The following is a 27,240-nucleotide window of genomic DNA, read 5'->3' as shown; positions in this document are numbered from 1 at the left end:
TTGTGCACCCCTAGGAATTTGAAACTGCTAACCATCTCCACCTCGGCCCCGTTGATGCTGACAGGGGTGTGGACAGTACTTTGCTTCCTGAAGTCAATTACCAGCTCTTTAGTTTTGCTGGCAGTGAGGGAGAGATTGTTGTCGCTACACCACTCCACAAGGTTCTCTTTCTCCCTCCTGTATTCGGACTCGTCGTTATTCGAGATCCGGCCCACTATGGTCGTATCGTCAGCAAACTTGTAGATGGAGTTGGAACTAAGTTTTACCACGCAGTCGTGTGTGTACAGGGAGTAGAGTAGGGCGCTAAGTACACAGCCTTGTGGGGCGCCGGTGTTGAGGACTATTGTGGAGGAGGTGTTGTTGTTCATTCTTACTGATTGTGGTCTGTTGGTCAGAAAATCGAGGATCCAGTTGCAGAGTGGGGAGCCAAGTCCTAGGTTTTGGAGCTTTGATATGAGCTTGGCTGGGATTATGGTGTTGAAGGCGGAGCTGTAGTCAATAAATAGGAGTCCTTGTTTTCGAGATGCTCTAGGGATGAGTGTAGGGCCAGGGAAATGGTGTCTGATGTGGACCGGTTGCAGCGGTATGCGAATTGCAGTGGATCAAGGTGTTTTGGGAGTATGGAGGTGATACGCTTCATGATCAACCTCTCGAAGCACTTCATTACAACTGAAGTCAGGGCCACTGGTCGTTGGTCATTGAGACACGTTGCCTGGTTCTTCTTTGGTACCGGTATGATGGTGGTCTTCTTGAAGCAGGTGGGGACCTCTGAGTGGACCAGGGATCCCGTCCGGGCCCGTCACCTTCCGAGGGTTCACTTTCAGGAAGGCCAATCTGACTTCGGAAGCTGTGATGGTGGGTATGGGTGAATTATGGGCTGCTGGGGCACTCAACAGCGGATTGTTGGTTACCTGCTCGAACCGAGCATAGAATGCATTGAGTTCATCGGGGAGTGGTGCGCTGCTGCCAGAGATACTGTTCGGCTTCGCTTTGTAGCCCGTTATGTTGTTTAGTCCTTGCCACAACCGCTGAGAGTCTGTCTGTGACTCTAGCTTGGTTTGATATTCTCTCTTGGCATCTCGGATGGCTTTGCGGAGGTTGTACCTGGATTTCTTGTATAGGTCAGGGTCGTCTGCCTTGAACGCCTCAGACCTGTCCTTCAGTAGGGAGTCAATCTCGCGATTGAGCAATGGTTTCTGGTTGGGGAACGTACGTACTGCTTTCTTTGGCACGCAGTCGTCCACACATTTGCTGATGACGTCAGTGATCCTGTGTTGCACTTCAGCTATACCCTCTGCATGTCCCCCCCCCCCCCCCCCCCCCCCCACCTGGCGGTTTTGGCAATGGGCTCTGCAGTCCCTGTCCTGCCTCCACAATGAGGTCTACTGTGGGTGTCCTCACTGGGGGCTGTGTGTTATCCCACCAGCAGGGTGGCACCTCGTTGTGCGATGGAGAAGGTCACCATGTTCCACCAATCGTCTCCATGCTTACAGGCTTGTGTGTGGGCGATTCCTCCAGATGTGGTTGGGGGCCTACTGGGAGTGTAGCTGCAGTGTGATGTGGGTCCTGGGAGTGACACACAGGTTGTGAGAATGATGAGCTCTGCTATTCCCCTGCTTCCCCTCGAGTGGGGCTGCACCACTGATGAGTGAACTGCGAAGTGCCAACGCCTGATGTGCCGAATCCATGGAGTTGTCACCAAGTCACTCCATGCTACTCAGCCCCCCGCCCCCCCCCCCCCCGCCCCCCCTGCTGGCAGCCACCCTGTGTAAGCGCTACAATTTTTAACATTTATTTTTAAAACTTTGCTTAGCTTCTCTCTCCCTCAGCAGCCATGGCGTCCAGTCCCCATTTGTCAATACCTGGATGTAAAGTGCACAGGCCTGACCTCTGCCTTTCGAGGGGAAGAGCATTTGGTTTGACTTGATGTTATAACCTGCCTACTTACCATTGGCTGGGGACTAATGACAATCCCACAATCCTGTGGGAGTATGAGCTTCCCCAATGAGGGAGGCGGAGAAACCATTACTAAACTCCAAGTATAAATAAAGCTGGCCAGTTTAGGAACCAGCAGGAAGGAGTGTGCAGCAAGGGAAGTTACTGCTGCTGCTGTCATATATATATGTTATTGTAAATAAATGTTATTACTTTGTATCCTTAAAACTCGTGCTGGATTCTTCGTGGCCCTCACAAAACTGGCGACGAAGGTTAAAGTGAATAGCTGTCTACACTGCTGAAGCCACCTCCCTGGATTTTTGTTGGATACAGGTTGGAAGTTGTTTTCTATTATACCATGCCTCTGTACGGACGTTTGGATGTTTTTGACGCTGTGCTGGAAAGCTGGAACCAGTACACACAACGGATGTGTTACTATTTCCGGGCAAACAATATCACCGAAAACGAGCGCCAGGTGGTCATATTGCTCACCGCCTGCGGGCCGCATACGTTTGGGGTGATTAGGAGCCTTACGTACCCAGCTGTGCCGGACACCAAAACGTTTGATGAACTTGTGAATATAGTGGGGCAACATTTTAACCCAACCCCATCCACGATAGTCCAGCGTTACCGGTTTAATACCGCTGAGAGGACCCCTGGAGAATCCCTTGCCGATTTTCTATCCAGGCTACGCAGGATTGCGGAGTACTGTGACTATGGTGAGACCTTGTCAGAAATGTTACGCGACCGGTCTTTTTGCGGTATTAACAATGCGGCCACCCAGAGAAAGTTGTTAGCTGAGCCAACATTCACTTTTCAACAGGCCATTCAAATAGTATTGTCCCGAGAGAGATCAGAACGAGCAGTGCAGGAGCTACAGGGAATGGAAGTGCTTGCCTTGGAGCGCAACCCGTTCCGTCCGAAAACGTCCCCCTGAACTCCTGCCCCTTGGGCGAGGCAACGTCCGGACCGACGCCAGTGGCCGTCGGACATTCCTCCCCGAAGGGAGCCTTCTCCAGAACTAATGGATGAGGAGCCATGTCCGTGTCAGACTTGTAGGCGCCGACCCCATCGCGGACGGCGGTCCTGGGGGCGCGTCGTTCCGACCGAAACTGGGACCAGCCCAGGGCCGTACCTTCCATGTGGATGAACCTGCGGCGACTACTCCTGAGGATGTGGAGACGGAGGACGACTGCCTGCAGTTGCATTGTGTGGCAGCTCCCCGTGTGGCCCCCATTAAGGTGACAGTACGGGTCAATGGCCACCCGCTTGAGATGGAGTTGGACACTGGCGCAGCGGTCTCAGAGGACATTCGACCGCATCAAGCAGGGTATACAGACCCTTACATTAACCGACTCACAGGCCAGGTTGGCCACCTACACGGGGGAACCACTGGACATTGCAGGAACTACAATGACCCCTGTTGTCTATGGACGCCAGGAGGGGCGTTTCCCACTTATCGTGGTGCGCGGCCATGGGCCCAGCCTGTTGGGTCGGGACTGGTTGCGCCATTTGCGGTTGCAATGGCAGCACATCCTCCAAACAGTTTCTGGAGGGTTGACTGAGGTGCTAGGATGATACCCAAAATTAATATGTATTCCAGCCTGGTTTGTGGAAAATAAAAGGGGCCGTAGCCCGTATCCAAGTCGAACCAGGAGCCACGCCGCGCTATTTCCGGGCGCGCCCGGTGCCTTACGCCTTGCTCGAGAAGGTAGAAGGGGAGCTCACTCATTTGGAGAGTTTGGGTTTATCAGGCCCGTCCGTTTTGCTGACTGGGCAGCACCAATTGGACCTGTAATGAAGCCAGATGCCACAGTTCACTTGTGTGGCGACTATAAACTTACAGCGAATACGGCTTCCCGACTCGACCGATATCCAATGCCTCGCATAGAGGATCTCTACGCGAAGGTTGCAGGTGGACTCTCATTCACAAAATTAGATATGAGTCACGCCTACCTGCAGTTGGAGCTGGACCCTGCCTCCCGACCATATGTAACGATTAATACACACCGGGGCCTGTATGAATATACACGGTTGCCCTTTGGAGTATCCTCTGCCTGCGCAATTTTTCAACGTGTTATGGAGGGCATTTTGAGAGATTTACCACGTGTTGCTGTCTACTCAGATGACGTTTTGATTCCAGGGACGTCGGAGCAGGAACATTTGGAAAATCTGGAGGCTGTCCTTAGACGCCTTTCGGAGGCTGGAGTCCGTTTACGTCGCACAAAGTGCGTATTTCAGGCAAAGGAAGTAGTCTACCTAGGTTATCGGGTGGACCGCGAAGGTTTGCACCCCGTCGCAGAGAAGGTGCGTGCAATTCAACAGGCCCCCGCCCCGACTGACACTTCGCATCATCGTTCTTTTCTCGGTCTCGTAAACTATTACAGGAAGTTCCTCCCCAATCTGGGAACTACGCTGGCCCCTTTGCACCTCCTGCTAAAGAAAAATCACACCTGGGTTTGGGGTCAGCCGCAAGAAACCGCTTTCTGGCGGATAAAGCAACAATTGTCGTTGTCTGGGTTACTAACCCACTATGATCCTGGAAAGCCTTTGCTCGTCACATGTGATGCATCCCAGTATGGTATTGGGGCCGCCCTGTCCCACAAGATGGAGAATGGGGCAGAGCGACCGATAGCTTTCGCCTCCCGCACATTGACTGCAGCGGAGAAAAAGTACGCGCAGATCGAGAAGGAGGGCCTGGCAGTGGTTTTTGCGGTGAAACGCTTCCACCAGTACATGTATGGCCGCCATTTCACTATCGTGACTGATCATAAGCCTCTGCTGGGACTTTTCAGAGAGGATAAGCCAATACCGCCCATTGCTTCCGCACGGATCCAGCGCTGGGCTTTGTTGCTCGCTGCATACGAGTATTCTCTGGAGCACAAACCAGGAACGCAGATAGCAAATGCCGACGCACTGAGCCAATTGTCTTTATCAACCGGCCCCATGTCGACCCCCACGACCGGTGAGGTAGTTGCAACCCTAAATTTTATGGACACCTTGCCTGTCACGGCATCACAGATCCGTGAGTGGACCCAGACGGAGCCAGTCCTGTCAAAGGTTCGGCACATAGTCCTGTATGGTGGGCAGCATAGACAGCTCCCAGGCGAGTTGCGGGCATTTTCCTCCAAGCTGTCAGAATTCAGCGTGGAAGACGGCATCCTCTTGTGGGGGACGCGTGTGATTGTCCCGGGAAAAGGCCAGGAGCTGATACTAACAGACTTGCTCAATGGGCATCCGGGCGTGACCAAGATGAAAATGTTGGCCCGGAGTTATGTCTGGTGGCCAGGCCTCGACACCGACATTGAGAAGGTGGCCCAAAACTGCTCCATTTGCCAGGAGCATCAGAAGCTTCCGCCGGCCGCGCCCCTACATCACTGGGAATGGCCAGGGCGGCCTTGGGCACGCTTGCATGCAGATTTCGCAGGCCCTTTTCAAGGATCCATGTTCCTTCTATTAATTGACGCCCAGTCTAAATGGCTAGAGGTGCATAAGATGCAGGGGACAACGTCCTGCGCAACAATTGAAAAGATGCATTTGTCGTTTAGTACACATGGCCTCCCCGAGGTGCTGGTCACGGATAACGACACTCCATTCACGAGTGAGGAGTTTGCGAGGTTCACGAAGATGAATGGCATACGCCATATCCGCACTGCCCCTTACCATCCGGCTTCAAATGGGTTGGCAGAGCGCAGAGTGCAGACATTCAAAAGAGTCCTAAAGAAGCAGTCTTCTGGATCAATGGACACGAGACTGGCTCGCTTTTTGTTTACGTATAGGACCACCCCCATGCGGTGACTGGGGTAGCTCCCGCAGAACTCCTAATGGGCCGGAGACTTCGCACCCGCCTTAGTATGGTTTTCCCGGACATTGGCGCAAAAGTACGCCGCACACAAGAACGGCAGGGACAGGGATTTTCTCGGCATCGGCCGATTCGGCAGTTTGCGCCCGGTGACCCAGTGTTCGTTCGGAATTTTGCTGGTGGTGCCCAGTGGGTTCCTGGTGTAATCTTTCACCAAACGGGCCCTATATCTTACCAGGTGCAAGCCCAGGGTCGTCTCCAGCGCAAACATGTAGACCACGTTCGGTCCAGAAGACTATCCCCTCCAAAGATTCCCCGCCCCCGGAGCTCATTTCTACAGCCGCAGAGACCAGAGACAAGGGAAGGTAGTCCTCACAATCTTCCACTGGTGCCTCACTCAAAGCCTGCGCAGGTCGTTACGGGACTGAATGGAGATAGAGACGCTGACATGACGGAGGCAGCAGACTCTGACTCCGAGATGGAGACACAGGATGCATCAGAGGGGGAATCCTCGGGTCCACGGGCCGTGGATGTACAACCATTGCGCCGTTCATCACGGAAGCGCCAGTCTCCGTCTCGTTACTCCTGATCCGGCGCCGCGTGCAAATGGTGTCAGGCCTGCGGCAAAACGAGTCCGACGCCCTCCTTCGCCAGGGTCTTCGGTGGATTCCTTGGACTTTGGGGGAGAGGGATGTTATAACCTGCCTACTTACCATTGGCTGGGGACTAATAACAATCCCACAATCCTGTGGGAGTATGAGCTTCCCCAATGAGGGAGGCGGAGAAACCACTAGTAAACTCCTCGTATAAATAAAGCTGGCCAGTTTAGGAACCAGCAGGAAGGAGTGTGCAGTAAGGGAAGTTACTGCTGCTGCTGTCATATATATATGTTATTGTAAATAAATGTTATTACTTTGTATCCTTAAAACTCGTGCTGGATTCTTCATGGCCCTCACAAAACTTGATTTGATTTATTGTTACATGTACCGAAGTACAGTGAAAGTATTTTTCTGTGGCTATGTACGTACACAGTACGTACATAATAGACAAAAAGAAAATCAACAGAGTACATTGACAAATGGTACATCGACAAACAGTGATTGGTTACAGTACGGAACAAGGGGCCAAACAAAGCAAATACATAAGCAAGAGCAGCATAGGGCGTCGTGAATAGTGTTCTTACAGGGAACAGATCAGTCCGAGGGGGAGACGTTGAGGAGTCTGGTAGCTGTGGGGAAGAAGTTGTTCTTATGCCTGGATGTGCGGGTGTTCAGACTTCTGTACCTTCCACCTGATGGAAGGGTCTGGAAGAAGGCAATTCCTGGGTGGGAGGTGTCTCTGATAATGCTGTCTGCCTTCCTGAGGCAGTGGGAGGTGTAGACAGAATCAATGTGGGGGTGGCAAGCTTGTGCGATGCGTTGGGCTGAGTTCACCACACTCTGCAGTTTCTTGCGATCTTGGACCGAGCAGTTGCCATACCAAGCTGTGATGCAGCCGGATAGGATGCTCTCTATGGCACATCTGTAGAAGTTTGTGAGAGTTGATGCAGACATGCCGAAATTCTTTAGCTTCCGTAGGGAGTAGAAACGCTGTTGGGCTTTCGTGGAGGCCTAAAGCACAGTGGACCAATTCCACAGATGAAATGTAAATGCATTTACTTGCCACCCCCGCTGACACAGCTCGCAAACTTTGCTGTCACCACCAGCGAGTGACCGGAACAAGGCAGTGGATTTGGTGCCGGGTGTAAACTTCGATTTTGGTTTGACGCCCGATTCTCCGCCCAATCATGATTCGTGTCTCCGATGTCGCGAGGCGGAGAATCCAGGCCCATATTTCTAACATTGCCCATATAATTTGCTGCAAGAGGGCGGCATGTGGCGCAGTGGATAGCACTGGGACTGCGGCGCTGAGGACCCGGGTTCGAATCCCGGCTCTGGGTCACTGTCCGTGTGGAGTTTGCACATTCTCCCCGTGTTTGTGTGGGTTCCACCCCCACAACCCAAAGATGTGCAGGGTAGGTGGATTGGCCACACTAAATTGCCCCTTAATTAAAAATAATAATAATAATTTGCTGCAATAGATTTTTGTAAAAAGTATGTTCATTAAGGTTTTACATTTTTGCAAACAATGCAACAAAACTACAAAAATTATACAGCACAGCAAAGAAAAACATTTCAACAAACATGAATGCAAAGTGGGGATGGGGTGAACAGGAGGACAGCAGTGTGACTGCTTCGATACAATCATGAGAGAAAATTTGGTGGCTCGTTAAGCCCCACAAGAGAAAAGAGACGAAAAGGCTAAAGCCATGAAAGCCACCTCGATCAGGCCGCCCCTCAGTCTTCTCTGCTCCAGCAAAAACAATCCAAGCCTATCCAACCTCTCTTCATAACTTAAATGTTCCGTCCCAGGCAACATCCTGGTGAATCTCCTCTGCATCCCCCTCCAGTGCAATCACATCCTTCCTATAATGTGGCGACCAGAATTACACACAGTGCTCCAGCTGTGGCCTCACCAAAGTTCTGTACAACTCCAACATGACCTCCCTGCTTTTGTAATCTATGCTCCGATTGATAAAAGCGAGTGTCCCATAAGCTTTTTCACCCCCCTATTAACCTGCCCTTCTGCCTTCAGAGATCTGGACAAACACACCAGGTCCCAATAGGATTCTCTCATGCGCCTCCTCATTTTTCCAAGGATTCCAAGGATACCTCACAGAGCCTCAAAGTGCGTTCTGAAGACCTGCAACACAGAGCCGAGGTCCTCATTCAAAACAACGTTCTCAATAGTGGCCATCACCCTGATGCACACAGCACTGCCGGGGAAGAGCCCATTCACCAGCAACAATGTCACTGCAAGTTGGAAGCCACCCAGCCAACTCCGACCACCACGGTCAAAACGAGGATTTCCTCTTCACAAAACTCCAATCAGGATCATCCAGGGGTCTCGCGCAAGACATATATCCCAAAAAAGACAAATATAAAACTTTCACCAGGATAAAATAAAGGATGAAAAGATGAGCAGAGCCTTGCTCCCGAAATGCAGCCGCTCACATCACCTGACACCTGCAATACATTTTTGACGATATTGTTATGGTCCAGGGTTTAGAGAACCCCAAAGTGTATCATGAAGTTCACCTGACCCACAACGTTTAATAGATTGTGGTATGGGGAGCACACGGCCCACTTTACAGGTGTGATACAGCAGAAATGGAAAAGTATTTTCTAAAGCAAAACAATGTTTATTCTATGAACTCAAGTTAACCTTTTTAAAACATACAGTGAACATCTTAGCAACCATTAATTCAAATACATCCCCCAAAGAATACAACACTAAGTAATCCTTAATAACTTCCCAAACAACATCCAGAAGACAAAAGAAACACCTTTTAACAGAAGCACATTAGGTTTGCATTCACTACTGAGAACATTTATAATTCTGAATTCACCAAATGATCAAGAGATAGTCTTTTGATGGCAGAGAGAACAGCAGTATGCCTGCTTTGTCTGGCTTCAGCTCCAACACTGAAAACAAAACTAAAAAACACCCTGCAGCAAACCGCCTTAAACAAAAGTAAAAAGCTGACAGACAGCCCAGCTCCATCCACACTCTGACATCACTGATAAACACCCATTTCTTAAAGGTACATTTCTTAACCACCCATTTCTTAAAGATACTCTCACGTGACAATATAAATCCATCTGAATCCCGAGACACAGAGAAGAAATGTTCAATCTGGTTTCTGGGTTAAGTACAATCTGTAGGCCTATTATGAAATGTTAAACAAATCTTACTGTGAACAGCAATATTAAACTCAAGGACCTCCAATCATTAAAGTTCAACTTAATCTCAGAGCTTTTCAGGGTTGTCTCAGGCAATATTTGATTAATGCGTGAACATTTACTGTTTCAGTTTATTATCAGCCAATTATTTCTAAAATCGAGGTTGAGTTCTACTTTTACAATTTATTTTCAGAATGCAGCAAGGCACTTCTATGGTTGCTTTGAGAAAGTGACAATAGTTTTTCTGCACAACCCACTGCTACCCAGCAATTTAAATACTCCAGAACGAGGAGGCCAGGAGCTGATTTTCTGGGACTATCACAGGGCCACCATGAACTTCGGTTTCTTCAACATTTTTTTCTTTGCATTCTTCAGCCGATAAACCACATTGGCAATGTCATCTGTGAAAGACTGGGGACACAAAAGAATGGTGCACAACATTATTACACATTGAAACAGTTAGTGTGCGATCTAATGGCCACACTGTGCCCAAAAGCAGCTCACCACAGCGTAGTGTGGTTGTTGAAATCCGGCAGCCCCCACCCCCGGCATCTACCCAGCTCGCAATGCCTCACGTGTTTCGCACAATCTCGCGAGATGTTGGGATGTGAATCTCACCCACAATGGACGGGATTGCTTTTTAGGAAATCTGCATATTAGAGTGAGGAAGTAAGCCTTACTCTAATGTGCAGATTCCCGAGGGACCTGAGACTTTGGGATTCATTCCCTTCCCCTCAGAGACCTCGGGCAAGCGTCGCAGCACAAAAGACCCCCCCCCCCCCCGGAGACCCGTCAAAATGGCCACCCGCTGCGCAGCGCCGAGGTTCCAGAAGCGGGACATCGAGTCGCTCCTGGACGCAGTGGGGCAGGGGAGGGAGACCCTGTACCCCGGACACGGCCGCAGGGTCGCTCCACCCCTCAGCCGGCACCTGTGGAGGGAGGTGGCAGAGGCCATCAGTGCCACAAGAAGGTGAATGACCTTGTCAGGGCAGCCAGGGTGAGTACCCCCCCCCCACCTCCGATGTGCGGCACAGCCCCAGGTGCAACTGGCACGGCTGCACCCACCCATGCAGGCTGGAGTGGCAGGATGGGTTGTGAACCTCTGCCAACATACACACAACCGCTGGTCCACATGTATATGTCTGCCTAACACTGTTGCCCTTTATCCCTGCCACCCACAGGAGAAGCGCGCTCACAACAACCAGGCGTGTGAGAGGACCAGAGGGGGTCCACCTGAACTGCGACCACTCACCGTTCATGACGAGAGGGACCTGGAACTTGCAGGTGGACCCGAGGATCGGGAGGTTGCGGTTGCAGAGGTCGGGGGCGCACCACCAAGTGAGAACCCCTACGGCAGCCCCCCTTTTCCCTTTCCCCCTTATATCCTTCATATCCCCCTTCCCCATCTCCCCCTTCCCCCATCTCCCCCTTCCCCCATATTCCTCATATCCCCCTTTCCCCATATCCCCCTTTCCCCCTTCCCCCATATCCCCCTTTCCCCATATCTCCCTTCCCCCATATCCCCCTTCCCCCATGCCTCCGATCCCCGCCCGCGTATCTAACCATGCATGCTGTATTGTGTATTGCAGGACCAAACATCGACCCACCCTTCCCCGCAGATGCCGATCGCCCCCAGGACGATCCAGGGCGGCCACGAGCCAGGGACAGACCCGGAGCACCAAGGAGACGACGCCCCCGTCTCGTGTCAGTGCAGCGACGCCGGCGGGCCAGACCTAGCGACGAGGGGGGCAGCCACAGGAACAGACCCCCGTCGCAACCGACCCAGAACACACACACCCAGGACACGACCACCCAGGACAGACCCACCCAGGACAGACCCACCCAGGACACACCCACCCAGGACTCACCTACCCAGGACACGACCACCCAGGACACGACCACCCAGGACACGACCACCCAGGACACGACCACCCAGGACACACCCACCCAGGACACGACCACCCAGGACACGACCACCCAGGACACACCCACCCAGGACACACCTAGCCAGGACTCACCTGCCCAGGACACACCCACCCAGGACACACCCACCCAGGACACACCTAGCCAGGACTCACCTGCCCAGGACACACCCACCCAGGACACACCTAGCCAGGACTCACCTGCCCAGGACACACCCACCCAGGACACACCCACCCAGGACACACCTAGCCAGGACTCACCTGCCCAGGACACACCCACCCAGGACACACCTAGCCAGGACTCACCTGCCCAGGACACACCCACCCAGGACACACCCACCCAGGACACACCTAGCCAGGACTCACCTGCCCAGGACACGACCACCCAGGACACACCCACCCAGGACACACCTGCCCAGGACACACCTGCCCAGGACACACCCACCCAGGACACACCGACCCAGGACACACCTAGCCAGGACTCACCTACCCAGGACACACCTGCCCAGGACACACCTGCCCAGGACACACCCACCCAGGACACACCTAGCCAGGACACACCTACCCAGGACTCACCTACCCAGGACTCACCTACCCAGGACACACCTAGCCAGGACTCACCTACCCAGGACACACCTAGCCAGGACACACCTGCCCAGGACACACCTGCCCAGGACACACCTAGCCAGGACACACCTACCCAGGACACACCTAGCCAGGACACACCTAGCCAGGACACACCTGCCCAGGACACACCTGCCCAGGACACACCTGCCCAGGACACACCTGCCCAGGATACACCTGCCCAGAACACACCTACCCAGGACACACCCACCCAGGTTACACCTACCCAGGCCACACTTACCCAGGGTACTGACGCACATGACACTGACACACAGGGGACGGATGACAAGAACCACCACTCCAGGGGACCATGGACTTTGGGTCGGATGAGGAGCACGACACTACACCACTGCTATCTCCTACACCCTCCACCATCGCAGAGACACGCACCTCGGTTGGGCACTTTAGTGATGAGGCATCTGGCATACTAACTGGTGCGCACAACACAGCCGTCCCGGTACCGCAGGTGGAGGCAGGAGCAGCCGAGGGGCCGGGCAGTCGGAGGGCAGCCTGGCGCAAGCAACCAGCTGCCACCCAGACGGGTCCCGGGTTCCTGGAGTTACCACACCCACCCATAGACCCGATGCAGTCACCGAACCAGGGACGATCGAAGGGGGTGACGGCCGGCTGGTGGCAGCTGCAGACGCAGGTGGAGGAGTCCACCCGCGTGCAGGAGCAGGGAGTGATGCCGGTCATGCGTGCCACCCAGGCCGAAACCGCAAGGGTGGCGTCTGCGGTGGAGGCAATGGGGGTGACCGTGTCAGACATGGGGAGCAGTGGGCAAGGCCTGGGGCTTTCCGTGCAGGCGGCGTCCGTGGCCCAGGACATGGCTGCCCCCTCACAGGAGGCCATGAGCCTGAGCCAGCAGCAGATCGCAGAGGTGCTCAACGCCGTGGCCCAGTCTCAGCAGGCAATGGCCAGTCTCAGCAGGCCTCAGCTGAGGGCATCGGCGCCATTGCCCAGGTGCTGGCCGGCGTCACCCAGACACAGACAGGAATGGCCAACTCCCTGAGCTCCATGGCTGCAAACTTGCAGACCCTTGTCGATACCAGGGCGGGCCTCCAGGACTGGCAGCGCCAGGTGTCAGGATGGTCGGTGCGTTCGCATCCCCGACCCATGTAGAGGCCCAGGGGCCATCGGGCACCCCGAGGGAGGAGGAGGTGCTGGGGCCCATCCCGGGTCCTCCTGTAGGGGAGGTCTCGGAACACCGCGACAGCTCGGACTTCCCCCCTTCCGTCCCAGGTGCATCTGGTGGGCAACGGGCAGGACAGGCTGGCAGCTCGCCAATGTAGGCCTAGGAAATGGCCACCAAAGGGATCCCCACTCACAGGGCAGGAATCACAGGAGTCCACCTCCAGTTCTGCTGTACCGTCTGAGGAACCACCTAGACGTAGTCAAAGGGCCCCTAAGGCAAAACAATCAGACACTGAGTAAGTTGGCACGGGTGCAGGGCACAGATTAGTTATAGGGGCTAGGGCACCTGTATGAACTGTTTGTTATTAAAATCACTTTCACACCTACAGAAGCTGCCTCTGTGCTCTGTCCGATGCGTGTGGGGGTGGGGTGTGAGGTGAGCGCCAGTGTGTGAGGGGTGATAGAACGTCGGCCTCAGGTGAGTGTGCCCCCCTCCTCCCGGGTCGCCCTCGCCATCCCCCCGGGCAGACGACGGGACCGAGCACTGCAATGTCACGGCCGCATGCAGGGACAGTCCGGGTGGAGGGTGGTACTGTGGCCATGGGTCAGACATTGTCCAACGATGTAGAGCCCAGAGCTCATCGCAGAGCGGGTTGTCATCATCCTCCATGGCCTGCAATAGACACGCTTCCACCGGCGACCGTGTGAGCCCAGCCCGCTGTGCCGCAGGCTGAGTGTCTTTAAGACAGAAGTTGATAAATTCTTGATTTCTCGAGGAATTAAGGGCTATGGAGAGAGAGCGGGTAAATGGAGTTGAAATCAGCCATGATTGAATGGTGGAGTGGACTCGATGGGCCGAATGGCCTTACTGCCACTCCTATGTCTTATGGTCTTATAGGTGGATGAGCAATGGAGGGGTGGTATGCATGCGGGTGGGGTGAGGGTGGTTGGTGTGGGTGGGTGGGGAGGGGTGAGGGTGGTTGGTGGTGGGTCGGGTGAGGGTGGTCGGCTGTGCCATGGTGTGCAGTCTGTGCCCATACTTGGCGATTTCCGTGAACCGGGCGGCTATCAGCCTGTCCCGTGCCCGCCGGCCCAGCCGGTAACGGTGGGCAGCCTTCCGTCCATGTCCAGCCCATCTGTCCTGACCACTACCCCCATCCTCCTCATCTGGGAGGTCTGTGCCTCGTCTTACTGTTCTTCCCGTGCCCCCTCCTCTGCCTGCAGCACATCGCCCTCTGCTGGGCCGTGTTGTGCAGGACGCAGCAGACCACAACAATGCGGCCGACCCTGTCTGACGGGTACTGGAGGGCCCTCCAGAGCGGTCCAGGCACCTGAAACGCATCTTCAACAGCCCAAAGCACCTCTCTATCACACCCCTGGGCGTTGCATGGGCATCGTTGTAGCCAATCTCCGCGTCAGTCTATGGCCTCCGTATAGGCGTCATCAGCCACGCCCGCAACGGGTAACCCCTGTCGCCCAGCAACCAGCCCATCAGCCGTAGGGGGGCGTCCCTCAAACATGGTGGGGATGAAAGATTGCGCCAATACGAATGAGTCATGTACACTGCCCGGGTACCGGGTGCAGACGTGCAGGATCCTCATGCAGTGGTCGCAGATCACCTGAATGTTCATGGACTAGGTCCCCTTCCTATTCGTGAACATGGCCCTGTTATCGGCAGGTGGCCGCACGGCGACATGCATCCCATCAATCGCGCCCTGGACGATGGGCATCACAACCGCCGCAGTGAAGCCCACTGCCCGGGCATCTTGGCTGGCCCGGTCCACGGGGAAGCGGATGTAGCGGTCCGCAATGGCATATAGGGCGTCTGTCACTGCCCGGATGCACCGGTGCACCGATGTCTGCGAGATGCCGGACAGGTCCCCACTCGGCGCCTGGAATGAGCCCATGGCATAAAAGGTCAGGGCCACCGTAACCTTGACGGCCACGGGGAGAGGGTGTCCCCCCCCCGCCGGGGAGAGGGTGTGTCCCCCCCACCCGCCCAGTGCCTCGCGGTGCCAGGTGTGCCATCAGGTGGCAGATATGGGCGATGGTTTCCTGGCTCATCCGGAGTCTCCTCCTGCATGCCCGGTCTGTGAGGTCCTGGTACGACGAGCGGGGTCGGTACACACGGGGTTTCATCAGGCGTCTCCGTCGCCGTGGCACCACCACCTCCTCCTTCTCCTCCTCCTCGTCCTGTCATGCGGGTAGCCCGCCAGCCTGGGCGGCTGCCACCTGCCTCCCTGGCACGCTCGTCCTCCTGCTGCCCCAGGGCAACATGTAGAAGTGCGGCTCCTGCGACGGCGGCCAACATCGCTGGGTGATCACCAAACATAACGGCCTGCAGGGGGTGGGGGGGGGGGGGGTGAGGGTGGGGGGGGGGATAGACGACATGACATCATTGCCAGTACCCCCCACCCCCCCCCCCCCCCACCCCCCCACAGCCAGATGCCATGGGCTGCATGGTCACGATTGTTGGAAGCTGGGACCTGGCCAGGCGGGCAACCTCCCCAACCCCACCCCCCCCCCTTCCCCGGCACTCGCCTCCCCCCCCTCCCCGGCACTCGCCCCCCACCCCAGCACCCGCACCCCCCCCCCTCCCCGGCACTCACCCCCCTCCTACCCGGCACTCGCCCCCCCCCTCCTCCCCGGCACTCGCCCCCCCCCCCCCCCTCCTCCCCGGCACTCGCCCCCCCCCCCTCCCCGGAACTAGCCCACCCCCTCTCCCCGGCACTCCCCCCCCCCTCCTCCCCGGCACTCACCCCCCCCCCTCCTCCCCGGCACTCCCCCCCCCCTCCTCCCCGGCACTCCCCCCCCCCTCCTCCCCGGCACTCGCCCCCCCCCCTCCTCCCCGGCACTCGCCCCCCCCTCCTCCCCGGAACTGGCCCACCCCCTCTCCCCGGCACTCCCCCCCACTCCTCCCCGGCACTCGCCCCCCCCCTCCTCCCCGGCACTCGCCCCCCCATTCCTCCCCGGCACTCGCCCCCCCCCTCCTCCCCGGCACTCACCTCCCCCCCACCCTCTTCGACACTCGCCCCCACCCTCCCCGGCACTCGCCCCCACCCTCCCCGGCACTCCTGCCCCCCCTCCTCCCCGGCACTCCCCCCCCCCTCCCCGGCACTCGCCCCCCCCCCCCCGTCCTCCCCGGCACTCCCCCCCCTCCTCCCCGGCACTCGCCACCCCCCACCCCCCTCCCCGGCACTCGCTCCCCCCCCGTCCTCCCCGGCACTCGCCCTCCCCTCTCCACCTCCCCTCCACATCCCCCCACTCCACACACACACCCCAACACCACCCCCCACTCCACACACACACCCAACTCCACACACCCCCACTCCACACACCCCCACTCCACACACCCCCACTCCACCCCCCCCACTCCACACCCCCCCCACCCCACCCCCCACCCCCCACTCCACACACCACCCCCGTTGACAGTTTCCCGCGCATGCGCAGTGGAGGGAGTCTCTTCTGCCTCTGCCATGGTGGAGACCGTTGCGGAGGCGGAAGGGGAAGAGTGCCCCCACGGCACAGGCCCGCCCGTGGATCGGTGGGCCCCGATCATGGGCCATGTCACCGTGGGGGCACCCCCCGGGGCCAGATCGCCTCGCTGCCCCCCCAGGACCCCGGAGCCCGCCCGCGCCGCCTTGTCCCGCCGGTAAGGTAGGTGGTTTAATTTACGCCGGCGGGACAGGCATTTTAGCGGCGGGACTTCGGCCCATCCGGGCCGGAGAATCGAGCGGGGGGGCCCGCCAACCGGCGCGGCCCGATTCCCGCCCCCGCCGAATCTCTGGTGCCAGAGACTTCGGCAACCGGCGGGGGCGGGAATCACGCCAGCCCCCGGCGATTCTCCGCCCCGGTGGGGGTTCGGAGAATTTCGCCCCAGTTGTCGGGTTGGGAAAACCCATTCCGGAACCACTCTAACCTATTTTCTGAAACCTGTTCTCTCTGTTTGCTTGGCAAAATCACCATTTTCTTTTGTTTTACATCACTCAGTCATTTGTGTACTGTGCATCTTGATTTGAAGAAATTACCACAAACTATAATTGTACTTTGAATTCAACTACTGTGTTTGCTAAAGACAATCGATCTGACTCGCTTGCTGCAGGGCTAGTCAGAACTTTCTAAAACTTTGTACTGAAATTGAGTTTGCCAGTAGACACTAAAAGCTGACAAATAAAGGTGCAAATAACTTTGCCAAAAAGTACAGTCTGGAATCTCTGTTATTTGGGAACTAAGAAGGGATAACGCATATCCAGGCTTCCAAATAGACACAGAGATCCAACAACGTATCAAGTGAAAATCACCAAACCAAAATTTAAGCATTTAATAAACAGAATAATGTTTAATTAACTTGTTGGAGATTTTGATCAGGTGACAGAGAGAGCGCTAAGTGTAATATTGTTGAGTTGCTGTATATGGACATCCATAAGGCATTTGATACAGAGCCACACAACAGATGTGTCAAAGCATTGCAGAACATAATGATTTAGATGGAAAGTCTATACCATATAGAGGCTCTTAATATAATGTAAATAGACAAAAAAGGATCAAAGGACATAAATTTAAATTAAAAATTGTGATTTTCTTTTCATAAAAACAAACTAACTGAAGAATGGTAAACAAGCCACTACAACACGCAATCTGCAGGTCCAACCCAAATATCAACACGAATAATCAACATTAATTGGTTCTCACCTTAACAACAGATTCTCTGTCTCGCTTTGTGCTCAGTGACTCATACAAAGGCTGTGCTGATGCTGTATCCTGGAAAAGAGGTGAGGACAGTTTGAAACAACTTTGTTTAGTCCTTTTGTTAGCAAATAGAGATAGTTTAAACAATTTATATTTGTACTGCAAGTTAAAAATAAGATATTGTTTTAAGTTTAAGCTTAATTTGTGTTTCTGTATTTGTGTGTTAAGAAAGGCTTATAACTTCAGTTTAGCTTCATGTTAAACACATCTGCCTGTGAGTCTCTAAGTTCAGTTTCATTTTGAATTCTATCTGCATTGGTAAGATTTCAGAGTCCATTATTAAAGATGAGATTGCAGAGTACTTGGAAGTCTATGATAAAATAGCCTGGTCTGGAGGGCGTTAGCTATGCGGGGAGGCTGAATAGACTCGAACGATGGAGGTTGAGGGGTGACCTGATAGAGGTCTACAAGATTATGAGAGGCATGGATAGAGTGGATGGGCAGGCACTCTTTCCCAGGGTGGAGGGGCCAGTCACCAGGGGGCATAGGTTTAAGGTCCATGGGGCAAAGTTTAGAGGAGATGTGCAAAGCAGTTTTTTTACAGAGAGGATGGTGAGTGCCTGGAACGCGTTGCCAGGGGAGGCTGTGGAAGCAGATACATTAACGGTGTTCAAAAGGCATCTTGAAAAATTCATGGATAGGATGGGTATAGAGGAATATGGCATAAGGAAGTGCTGAGGGTTTTGGCCAAGGTTGGTATCATGACCGGTGCGGGCTTAGAGGGCCAAAGGACCTGTTCCTGTGCTGTTCTGTTCTTTGGAGTTTGACTGAGTCAGCGCAGCTTCGCAAAGGGGAAATCATGTCTGACAATTCTGTTCTTTGAGGAGGGAATCAGGAAGTTAGACAAAGGAGAAACAGTGGACGTGATCCATTTAGATTTCCAGAAGTCCTTTGACGAGGTGCCGCATAGAAGGCTGTTAAATCAGTTAAGAGCCCATGGTGTTCAGGGTAAGATCCTGGCATGGATAGAGGATTGGCTGACTGGCAGAAGGCAGAGAGTGGGGATAAATGGGTCTTTTTCAGGATGGCAGCCGGTGACTAGTGGTGTGCCTCAGGGGTCGGTGCTGGGACCACAACTTTTCACAATATACATTAATGATCCGGAAGAAGGAACTGAAGGCACTGTTACTAAGTTTGCAGACGATATAAAGATCTGTAGAGGGACAGGTAGTATTGAGGAAGCAAGGGGGCTGCAGAAGGACTTGGACAGGCTCGGAGAGTGGGCAATGGAGTGGCAGATGGAATACAATGTGGAAAAGTTTGAGGTTATGCACTTTGGAAGGGGGAATGGAGGCATAGACTATTTTCTAAATGGGGAAATGGGGCGAAATTCTCCGTTATTGGCGCAAAGTCCGCCGATCGGCGCAAAAAACGGCACAAATCTGACCTGCATCACGCCGCCAAAAACGTCGCGAAGTCTCCGGCCCAGAATGGGCTAGCAGCAACGTGACGGGATCCGCGCTTGCTCACGTGGTTCACGCCGTGTAGCGTCATACATACCGCACGGCGTGACGGCTCATAAGGACGCGCTGCTCCCCCCACCCGACCGGGACACCCGACCGGATGGCCGCCCGCCGCTCAGCCCCGAGGTTCCAGTCACGGGATGTGGAGGCGCTCCTGGACGCGATGGAGCAGAGGAGGGACGCCCTGTATCCCGGGCACGGCCGCAGAGTCGCCCCACGCCACAGCCGGCGTTTGTGGAGGGAGGTGGCAGAGGCCGTCACCGCTGCGGCACTGACACCACGGACAGGCACCCAGTGCCACAAGAAGGTAATCGACCTCGTCAGAGCAGCCAGGGTGAGCCTCCCCCCCTGCCCGATATCCATATCCCCCATATCCCCCCTCCCCATATCCCCCCTCCCCCATATCCCCCCTCCCCCATATCCCCCATATCCCTCCTCCCCATATACCCCCTCCCCCATATCCCCCCTCCCCCATATCCCCCATATGCCCCCTCCCCCATATCCCCCCTCCCCCATATCCCCCATGTCCCCCATATCCCCCCTCCCCATATCCCCCCTCCCTCACATCCCCCATGTCCCCCCTCCCCCATGTCCCCCCTCCCCCATATCCCCCCTCCCCCATATGCCCCCTCCCCCATATCCCCCCTCCCCCATATCCCCCCATGTCCCCCATATCCCCCCTCCCCCATATCCCCCCTCCCCCACATCCCCCATATCCCCCTCCCCATGTCCCCCATATCCCCCCTCCCCATATCTCCCCTCCCCAAATCCCCCCTCCCCCATGTCCCCCATATCCCCCTCCCCCATATCCCCCCTTCCCCATATCCCCCATATCACCAAGTGAATCCAGCCCTAACCTTAACCTCTGCATTACACGCGCAACCGATGGCGTGCATTCATATACCTGTCTAATACTGTTGCCTTTTACCCCTGCCACCACCCCCCACAGGAGAAGCGCGCATACAACAATAGGGAGCATGTGAGGACTGGAGGAGGCCCCGCTGATGAGAGGCCACTGACCGAACACGAGGAAAGGGCCTTGGAACTGGCTGGCGGACCTGACGACCGGGAGGTTGCTGATGCAGAGGTTGGGGGCGTACTAGCAAGTGAGCCACCGACAGCCCGTCCCCATATCCCCCGTCCCCTATATCCCCCTCCCCCATATCCCCCTCCCCCAAATCACCTGATCACTGCCTGCGTGTCTAACCATGCATGCTTCATTGTGTATCGCAGGAGCAAACGTCGAGGCACCCATCCCCGCAGATGCAGACCGCCCGCAGGATGCCCCTCGGAGGCCACGAGAGACGGAGAGACCCGGATCCTCCGGCATGCGACGCCCGCAGGATGCCCCTCGCACACCACGGGAGACGGAGAGACCCGGACCCTCCGGCATGCGACGCCCGCAGGATGCCCCTCGCACACCACGGGAGATGGAGAGACCCGGACCCTCCGGCATGCGACGCCCGCAGGATGCCCCTCGCACACCACGGGAGACGGAGAGACCCGGACCCTCCGGCATGCGACGCCCGCAGGATGCCCCTCGCACACCACAGGAGATGGAGAGACCCGGACCCTCCGGCATGCGACGCCCGCAGGATGCCCCTCGCACACCACGGGAGACGGAGAGACCCGGACCCTCCGGCATGCGACGCCCGCAGGATGCCCCTCGCACACCACGGGAGACGGAGAGACCCGGACCCTCCGGCATGCGACGCCCGCAGGATGTCCCTTGGAGACCACTGGAGACGGAGAGACCTGGAGCAACAGGGAGACGATGCCCCCGTCTCGTGCGGGTGCGACGACGCAGGCGTGTGCCACCCAGCGATGAGAGGGGCAGCCACAGGCCCCCGTCACAGCCGAGCCAGGACACCACTACCCAGGACACCACTACCCAGGACACCCCTACCCGGGAAAGCACTACCCAGGAAAACGAAATACCGGATAGTGACACAGATTGGATGGGCGGAGACGAACCCCCACCCCAAAGTGCCATGGACTCAGAGTGGGACGAAGAGCACGACACAACGCCACTGCTGTCACCAACACCCTCCACCATCGCAGAAACACTCACCTCGGTTGGGCACTTTAGTGATGAGGCGTCTGGTACACTCACTGGTGCGCACAACACAGCCGTCCCGGTACAGCAGGTGGAGGTAGGAGCAGCAGAGGGGCCGGGCGGTCGGAGGGCAGCCCAGCCCAAGCGAACATCTGCCGCCCAGATGGATCCCGGGTTCCTGGAGTTACCACACCCACCCATAGATCCGAGGCAACCACCGAACCGGAGACGAGCGAAGAGGGTGACGGGCGGCTTGCGGCGGCTGCAGTCGCAGGTGGAGGAGTCCACCCGTGTCCAGGAGCTGGGAGTGGTGCCGGTCATACGTGCCACCCAGGCCGACAGCGCACGGGTGGCGTCCGCGGTGGAGGCAATGGGTGCGACGGTGTCAGACAGGGGGAACGGTTTGCGAGGCCTGGGGCCTTCCGTGCAGGCGGCGTCTGTGGCCCAGGACATGGCTGCCCTCTCACAGGAGACCATGAGCCAGCGCCAGCGGCAGATGGCAGAGGCGCTCAACGCCATAGCCCGGTCTCAGCAGGCCATGGCCCAGTCTCAGCAGGCCATGGCCCAGTCTCAGCAGGCCATGGCCCAGTCTCAGCAGGCCATGGCCCAGTCTCAGCAGACCATAGCCCAGTCTCAGCAGGCCATGGCCCAGTCTCTGCAGGCCATAGCCCAGTCTCAGCAGGCCATGGCCCAGTCTCTGCAGGCCATAGCCCAGTCTCAGCAGGCCATGGCCCAGTCTCAGCAGGCCATGGCCCAGTCTCAGCAGGCCATGGCCCAGTCTCAGCAGGCCATGGCCCAGTCTCAGCAGACCATAGCCCAGTCTCAGCAGGCCATGGCCCAGTCTCTGCAGGCCATCGCTGAGGGCATCGGCGCCAGTGGCCATGTGCGAGCCGGCGTCGCACAGTCACAGACAGGGTTTGCCAATCCCCTGAGCTCCATGGCTGCAAACCTGCAGACCCCTGTCGATACCAGCACTGGCCTCCAGGACTGGCAGCGCCAGATGTCGGGGGGGCGTCGGATGGCCAGTCCGTTCGCATCCCCCACCCATGTAGAGGCCTGGGGGCCATCGGGCACCCCGAGGGAGGAGGAGGTGCTGTGGTCCGTCCCGGGTCCCCCTGTAGGGGAGGTCCCGGAACACCGCGACACCTCAGACTCCCCCCCTTCCGTCCCAGGTGCATCGGGTGGGCAACGGGCAGGACAGGCTGGCAGCTCGCCATCCCAGTCGCCCGGGCCGCAGCCTGGCCCATCTAGGCCAGGACGCCCCAGGAAACGGCCGCCAAAGGGATCCCGTGTCAGAGGGCAGGAATCACAGGAGTCCACCTCCAGTTCTGCTGTACCGTCTGGGGAACCACGTAGACGTAGTCAAAGGGCCCGTAAGGCCGAACAATTAGACACTGAGTAAGTTGGCACGGGTGCAGGGCACAGATGAGTTTTAGGGGCTAGGGCACGTGCATGTACTCCGTTCGTTATTAAAGTCAATGTTACACCTACAGAAGCTGCCTTTGTGCTCTGTCCAAAGCGTGCGGGGGTGTCATGTACGTTGAGCGCAAGTGTGTGTGTGAGGGGTGGTCTTACCTCAGCCCCAGGTAACTCTGGCCCCTTCCCCCTGGGCCGCCATCAACATCCCCCTGGGCAGAGGACGGGACTGTGCGCTGCAGTGTCACAGCCGCATGCAGGGATGGTCCGGGTGGATGGTGGTACATAGGGGGTCAGACATAGTCCAACGATGTGGAGCCAGGAGCTCATCGCAGGGCGGGTTGTCATCATCCTCCATGGCCTGCAATAGACACGCGTCCACCGGCAACTGTGTGAGCCCGGCCCGTTGTGCCGCAGGTGGATCGGCAATGGGGGGGGGGTGGTGTGCATGCGGGTGGGGTGGGTGGGGTTGGGGAGGGGGGTGAGGGTGCTGGGTGGGTGGATGGGTGGGGGGTGTGGGTGGTCGGCTGTTGCCATGGTGTGCAGTCAGTGGCCATACTACCCGATTCCCACACCCATCTAGTCAGTGAAGCGGGCGGCTATCAGCCTGTCCTGTGCCCGCTGGCCCAGCCGGTAACGGTGGACAGCCACCCGCCCGTGTCTAGCCCGTCTCCCCTGACCATTGCCCCCATCCCCATCATCTGGGAATGACTGGGCCTCTTCCTGCTGCTACTCCACTCCGTCCTCCTCTGCCTGCAGCACATCACCCCTCTGCTGGGCTATGTTGTGCAGGACGCAGCACACCACAATGATGCGGCCGACCCTATCTGACCGATATTCAGCACGCCAAAGCACCTCTCTGTCACTCCCCTTGTCGCTACATGGGCATCATTGTAGCGGTTCTCCGCCTCATTGCGTGGCCTCCATACAGGCGTCACCAGCCACGATCGCAATGGGTAGCCCCTGTCGCCCAGCAACCAGCCCCTCAGCCGGGGATGGCGTCCCTCGTACATGCCGGTGATGGATGACCGTGACAACACGTATGAGTCGTGTACACTGCCCGGGTAACGGGCGGAGATGTGCAGGATCATCATGCGGTGGTCGCAGACCACCTGTATGTTCATCGAATAGGTCCCCTTCCTATTGGTGAACATGGCCTTGTTATCTGCAGGTGGCCGCACAGCGACGTGCATCCCATCAATCACGCCCTGGACCATGGGGAACCCGGCCACGGCAGAGAAGCCCACGGCCCGGGCATCTTGGCTGGCCCGGTCCACAGGGAAGCGGATGTAGCGGTGCGCCATGGCATATAGGGCGTCTGTCACTACCCGGATGCACCGGTGCACCAATGTCTGCGATATGCCGGACAGGTCCCCACTCGGTGCCTGGAATGACCCGTTGCATAAAAGTTCAGGGCCACCGTAACCTTGACGGACACGGGGAAAGGGTGTCCCCTGCCAGTGCCACGCGGTGACAGGTGTGCCAGCAGGTGGCAGATGTGTGCCACGGTTTCCCGCCTCATCCGGAGTCTCCTCCTGCATTCTCGGTCCGTGAGGTCCTGGCATGACTGCCGGGGCCGGTACACAAGGGGCGCCCTCGGGTGCCTCCGTTGCCGTGGGGCCGCGACGTCCTCCTCCCCCTCCTCATCCTGTCGGTCAGGTGTCCCTCCAGCCTATGCGGCTGCCGCCTGTCCCTCTGCGGCAGCCTGCGCCGCCTCTCTGGCACGCTCCTCCACCTCCTCCTCATCCAGGGCAACATAGACATTAGCGGCTGCCGCCACGGCGGCCAACATCGCTGGATGATCGGAAAACATGACGGCCTGGTGGGGGGGGGGGAGACAACGACATGCCATCATTGCCCATACCCCCTCCTCACCCCAGCCAGGTGGCATGGACCGCATGGGTCCAACTGTTGGAGGCTGGCACCTGGCCAGGTGGACCAACTCACTTGCCCTCGCACCCCCCTCCCCGGCATGGACCCCCCATCCCCCTCCCCGGCACGGACCCCCCATCCCCCTCCCCGGCACGGACCCCCCATCCCCCTCCCCGGCCCTCCCCGGCACGGACCCCCCCATCCCCCTCCCCGGCCCTCCCCGGCACGGACCCCCCCCATCCCCCTCCCCGGCACGGACCCCCCCATCCCCCCCCCCCCGGCACGGACCCACCCACCCACCTCCCCGGCACTGACCCCCCCTCCCGGCACTCCCCCGGAGCCCGGCCCACTCTAACCACCCCCCCTGCCGCACACACACACACACACAACCCTACACACACCTCTCCCCACACATTCAGACTGCGGCCACGCCATCGCCTGCCCAGCAGCCAACCCCCCAGGCCGTCACCCACCTCCACGCTGGTCAGCGTAAACCTTGAGCACAGGTTGACGCCGAAAAAAATAGGTTTGATTTACGTCGACGTGACCGGTCACCACGTCGACGGGACTTCGGCCCATCTGGACGGGAGAATATCGGCAGGCCCAAAATCGGCTGCCTTGCGCCCACCTGTGCCATTTTCCGACGTCTGCGGCGCCATTAACGACCCGCCGACCTTTCTCCCTTCGGAGACTTCGGCAGGCGGCGGGGGCGGAATTCACGGCGGCCAACGGCCATTCTCCGACCCGCTGGGGGATCGGAGAATGACGTCCATGCTTAGGAAATCAGAAGCACAAAGGGACTTGGGAATCCCTGTTCACGATTCTTTTAAGGTTAACGTGCAGGTTCAGTCGGCAGTGAGGAAGTTAAATGCAATGTTAGCATTCATGTCAAGAGGGCATAAAGTACAAGACCAGGGATGTACTTCTGAGGCTGTATAAGGCTCTGGTCAGACCCCATTTGGAATACTGTGAGCGGTTTTGGGCCCCGTTGGGTCCAGAGGATGTTCACAAGAAAGATACCGGGTATGAAAGACCTGTCATATGAGGAGTGGTTCAGAACTCTGAATCTGTACTCGTTGGAGTTTAGAAGGTTGAGGGGAGATCATTGAATCGTACAGAACAGAATTGTCAGACATGATTTCCCCTTTGCGAAGCTGCGCTGACTCAGTCAAACTCCAAAGAACAATACAGCACAGGAACAGGTCCTTTGGCCCTCTAAGCCTGCACCGGTCATGATACCAACCTTGGCCAAAACCCTCAGCACTTCCTTACGCCATATCCCCCTATACCCACCCTATGCGAGGTGGGTATGGATAGAGTGGATGTAGAGAGGATGTTTCTACTTGTAGAAAAAACTAGAACCCGAGGGCACAGCCTCAGACTAAAGGGACGATCCTTTAAAACAGAGATGAGGAGGAATTTCTTCAGCCAGAGGGTGGTGAATCTGTGGAACTCTTTGCCGCAGAAGGCTGTGGAGGCCAATTCACTGAGTGTCTTTAAGACAGAGATAGATAGGTTCTTGATCAATAAGGGGATCAGGGGTTATGGGGAGACAGCAGGAGAATGGGGATGAGAAATGTATCAGCCAGGATTGACTGGGCCAAATGGTCTAATTCTGCTCCTATGTCTTTTGGTATTGTGTGACAAAACATAAACTATAACTCCACAGTGAGTTCTCATGGTAACACCTGAGAAATGCTTCTTTGTTTTTGCCCATGAATCGAACTCCTTTTCTCTCATTTATATTAGAGCAGGAACGTTGATTATTGGCAAGAGTTAAGGATAGAGAATCACACAAAGTTCCTCATCACCAAAGGTCCCACCTGTTCATAGAATACAGATCAAAACATTGTGAATGTATTTCTGGTTTGGACAAATGCTTCCTGTTTGCCTAAGCTGTCACAACTGATCCAGGATTAATGAAAGATGCATGAAGTTCTGAGTTGTTGGAAAATTGAGCAAAAATCAAGGAAAGAAATGGTTAATTTGGTTACCTGTGTTTGATTTTTGAGGGCACTGTAAATCGGCGACATGGATTGAACCCAACTTTCATAAATTGCTCCCTGCTCCAAATCATTCCTTTTGGCCCTGTGGAAAATAAGAGATGCTTCAATTATTGTTGGGTGCAATTACATCTGCTTTAATTTCTACTTTTATTTTATTTATTCATTTACAGGATGTGAGAGTTGCTGAAGAGGTACACATTTATTGCCCATCTCTAATTTTCCTTGAGAATATAGAACGGCTGTTGTTTGTGAAAGGCTGTTTATTTGCAGATCCCTGTGGAGGTGTTATTGTGTTGTTCTTTCTATTCCTCGCACAGCAGACAGATATAGAAAATGAGAAAGGAACAAACTTACAGTTATGTATGGCATTTCACATCCTCAGAATATCCCAAAGCGTTTTGCAATGATATGGATATTTTTACAAAGTATGGTTGATCTTACAATGCTATGAGATGGATTTATAAAAGTGTGGTAATTTG

At 56.3% G+C, this 27,240-nt stretch overlaps 1 protein-coding gene across 1 annotated transcript in view; it reads right to left on the bottom strand.

Moving 5' to 3' along the window:
* Positions 1 to 7,818: 7,818 nt before the first annotated feature.
* LOC140404159 (circularly permutated Ras protein 1-like) overlaps positions 7,819 to 27,240 on the bottom strand; it is a 175,850-nt gene continuing 156,428 nt past the window's right edge. The window contains exons 19-21 of the mRNA XM_072492576.1: positions 26,750 to 26,843; positions 17,892 to 17,960; positions 7,819 to 9,930 (exon numbers count right to left, since the gene is read on the bottom strand). Coding sequence (XP_072348677.1) covers positions 9,838 to 9,930; positions 17,892 to 17,960; positions 26,750 to 26,843 — 256 coding nt within the window. The 3' untranslated portion in view covers positions 7,819 to 9,837. The remainder of the gene's footprint in view (positions 9,931 to 17,891; positions 17,961 to 26,749; positions 26,844 to 27,240) is intronic.

This window comes from Scyliorhinus torazame, chromosome 29, assembly GCF_047496885.1.
Source record: "Scyliorhinus torazame isolate Kashiwa2021f chromosome 29, sScyTor2.1, whole genome shotgun sequence".
Taxonomy (NCBI): Eukaryota; Metazoa; Chordata; class Chondrichthyes; order Carcharhiniformes; family Scyliorhinidae; genus Scyliorhinus; species Scyliorhinus torazame.
The sequence above is the reverse complement of the archived record's forward strand: the minus strand, read 5'-3'. Positions and strand labels throughout refer to the sequence as shown.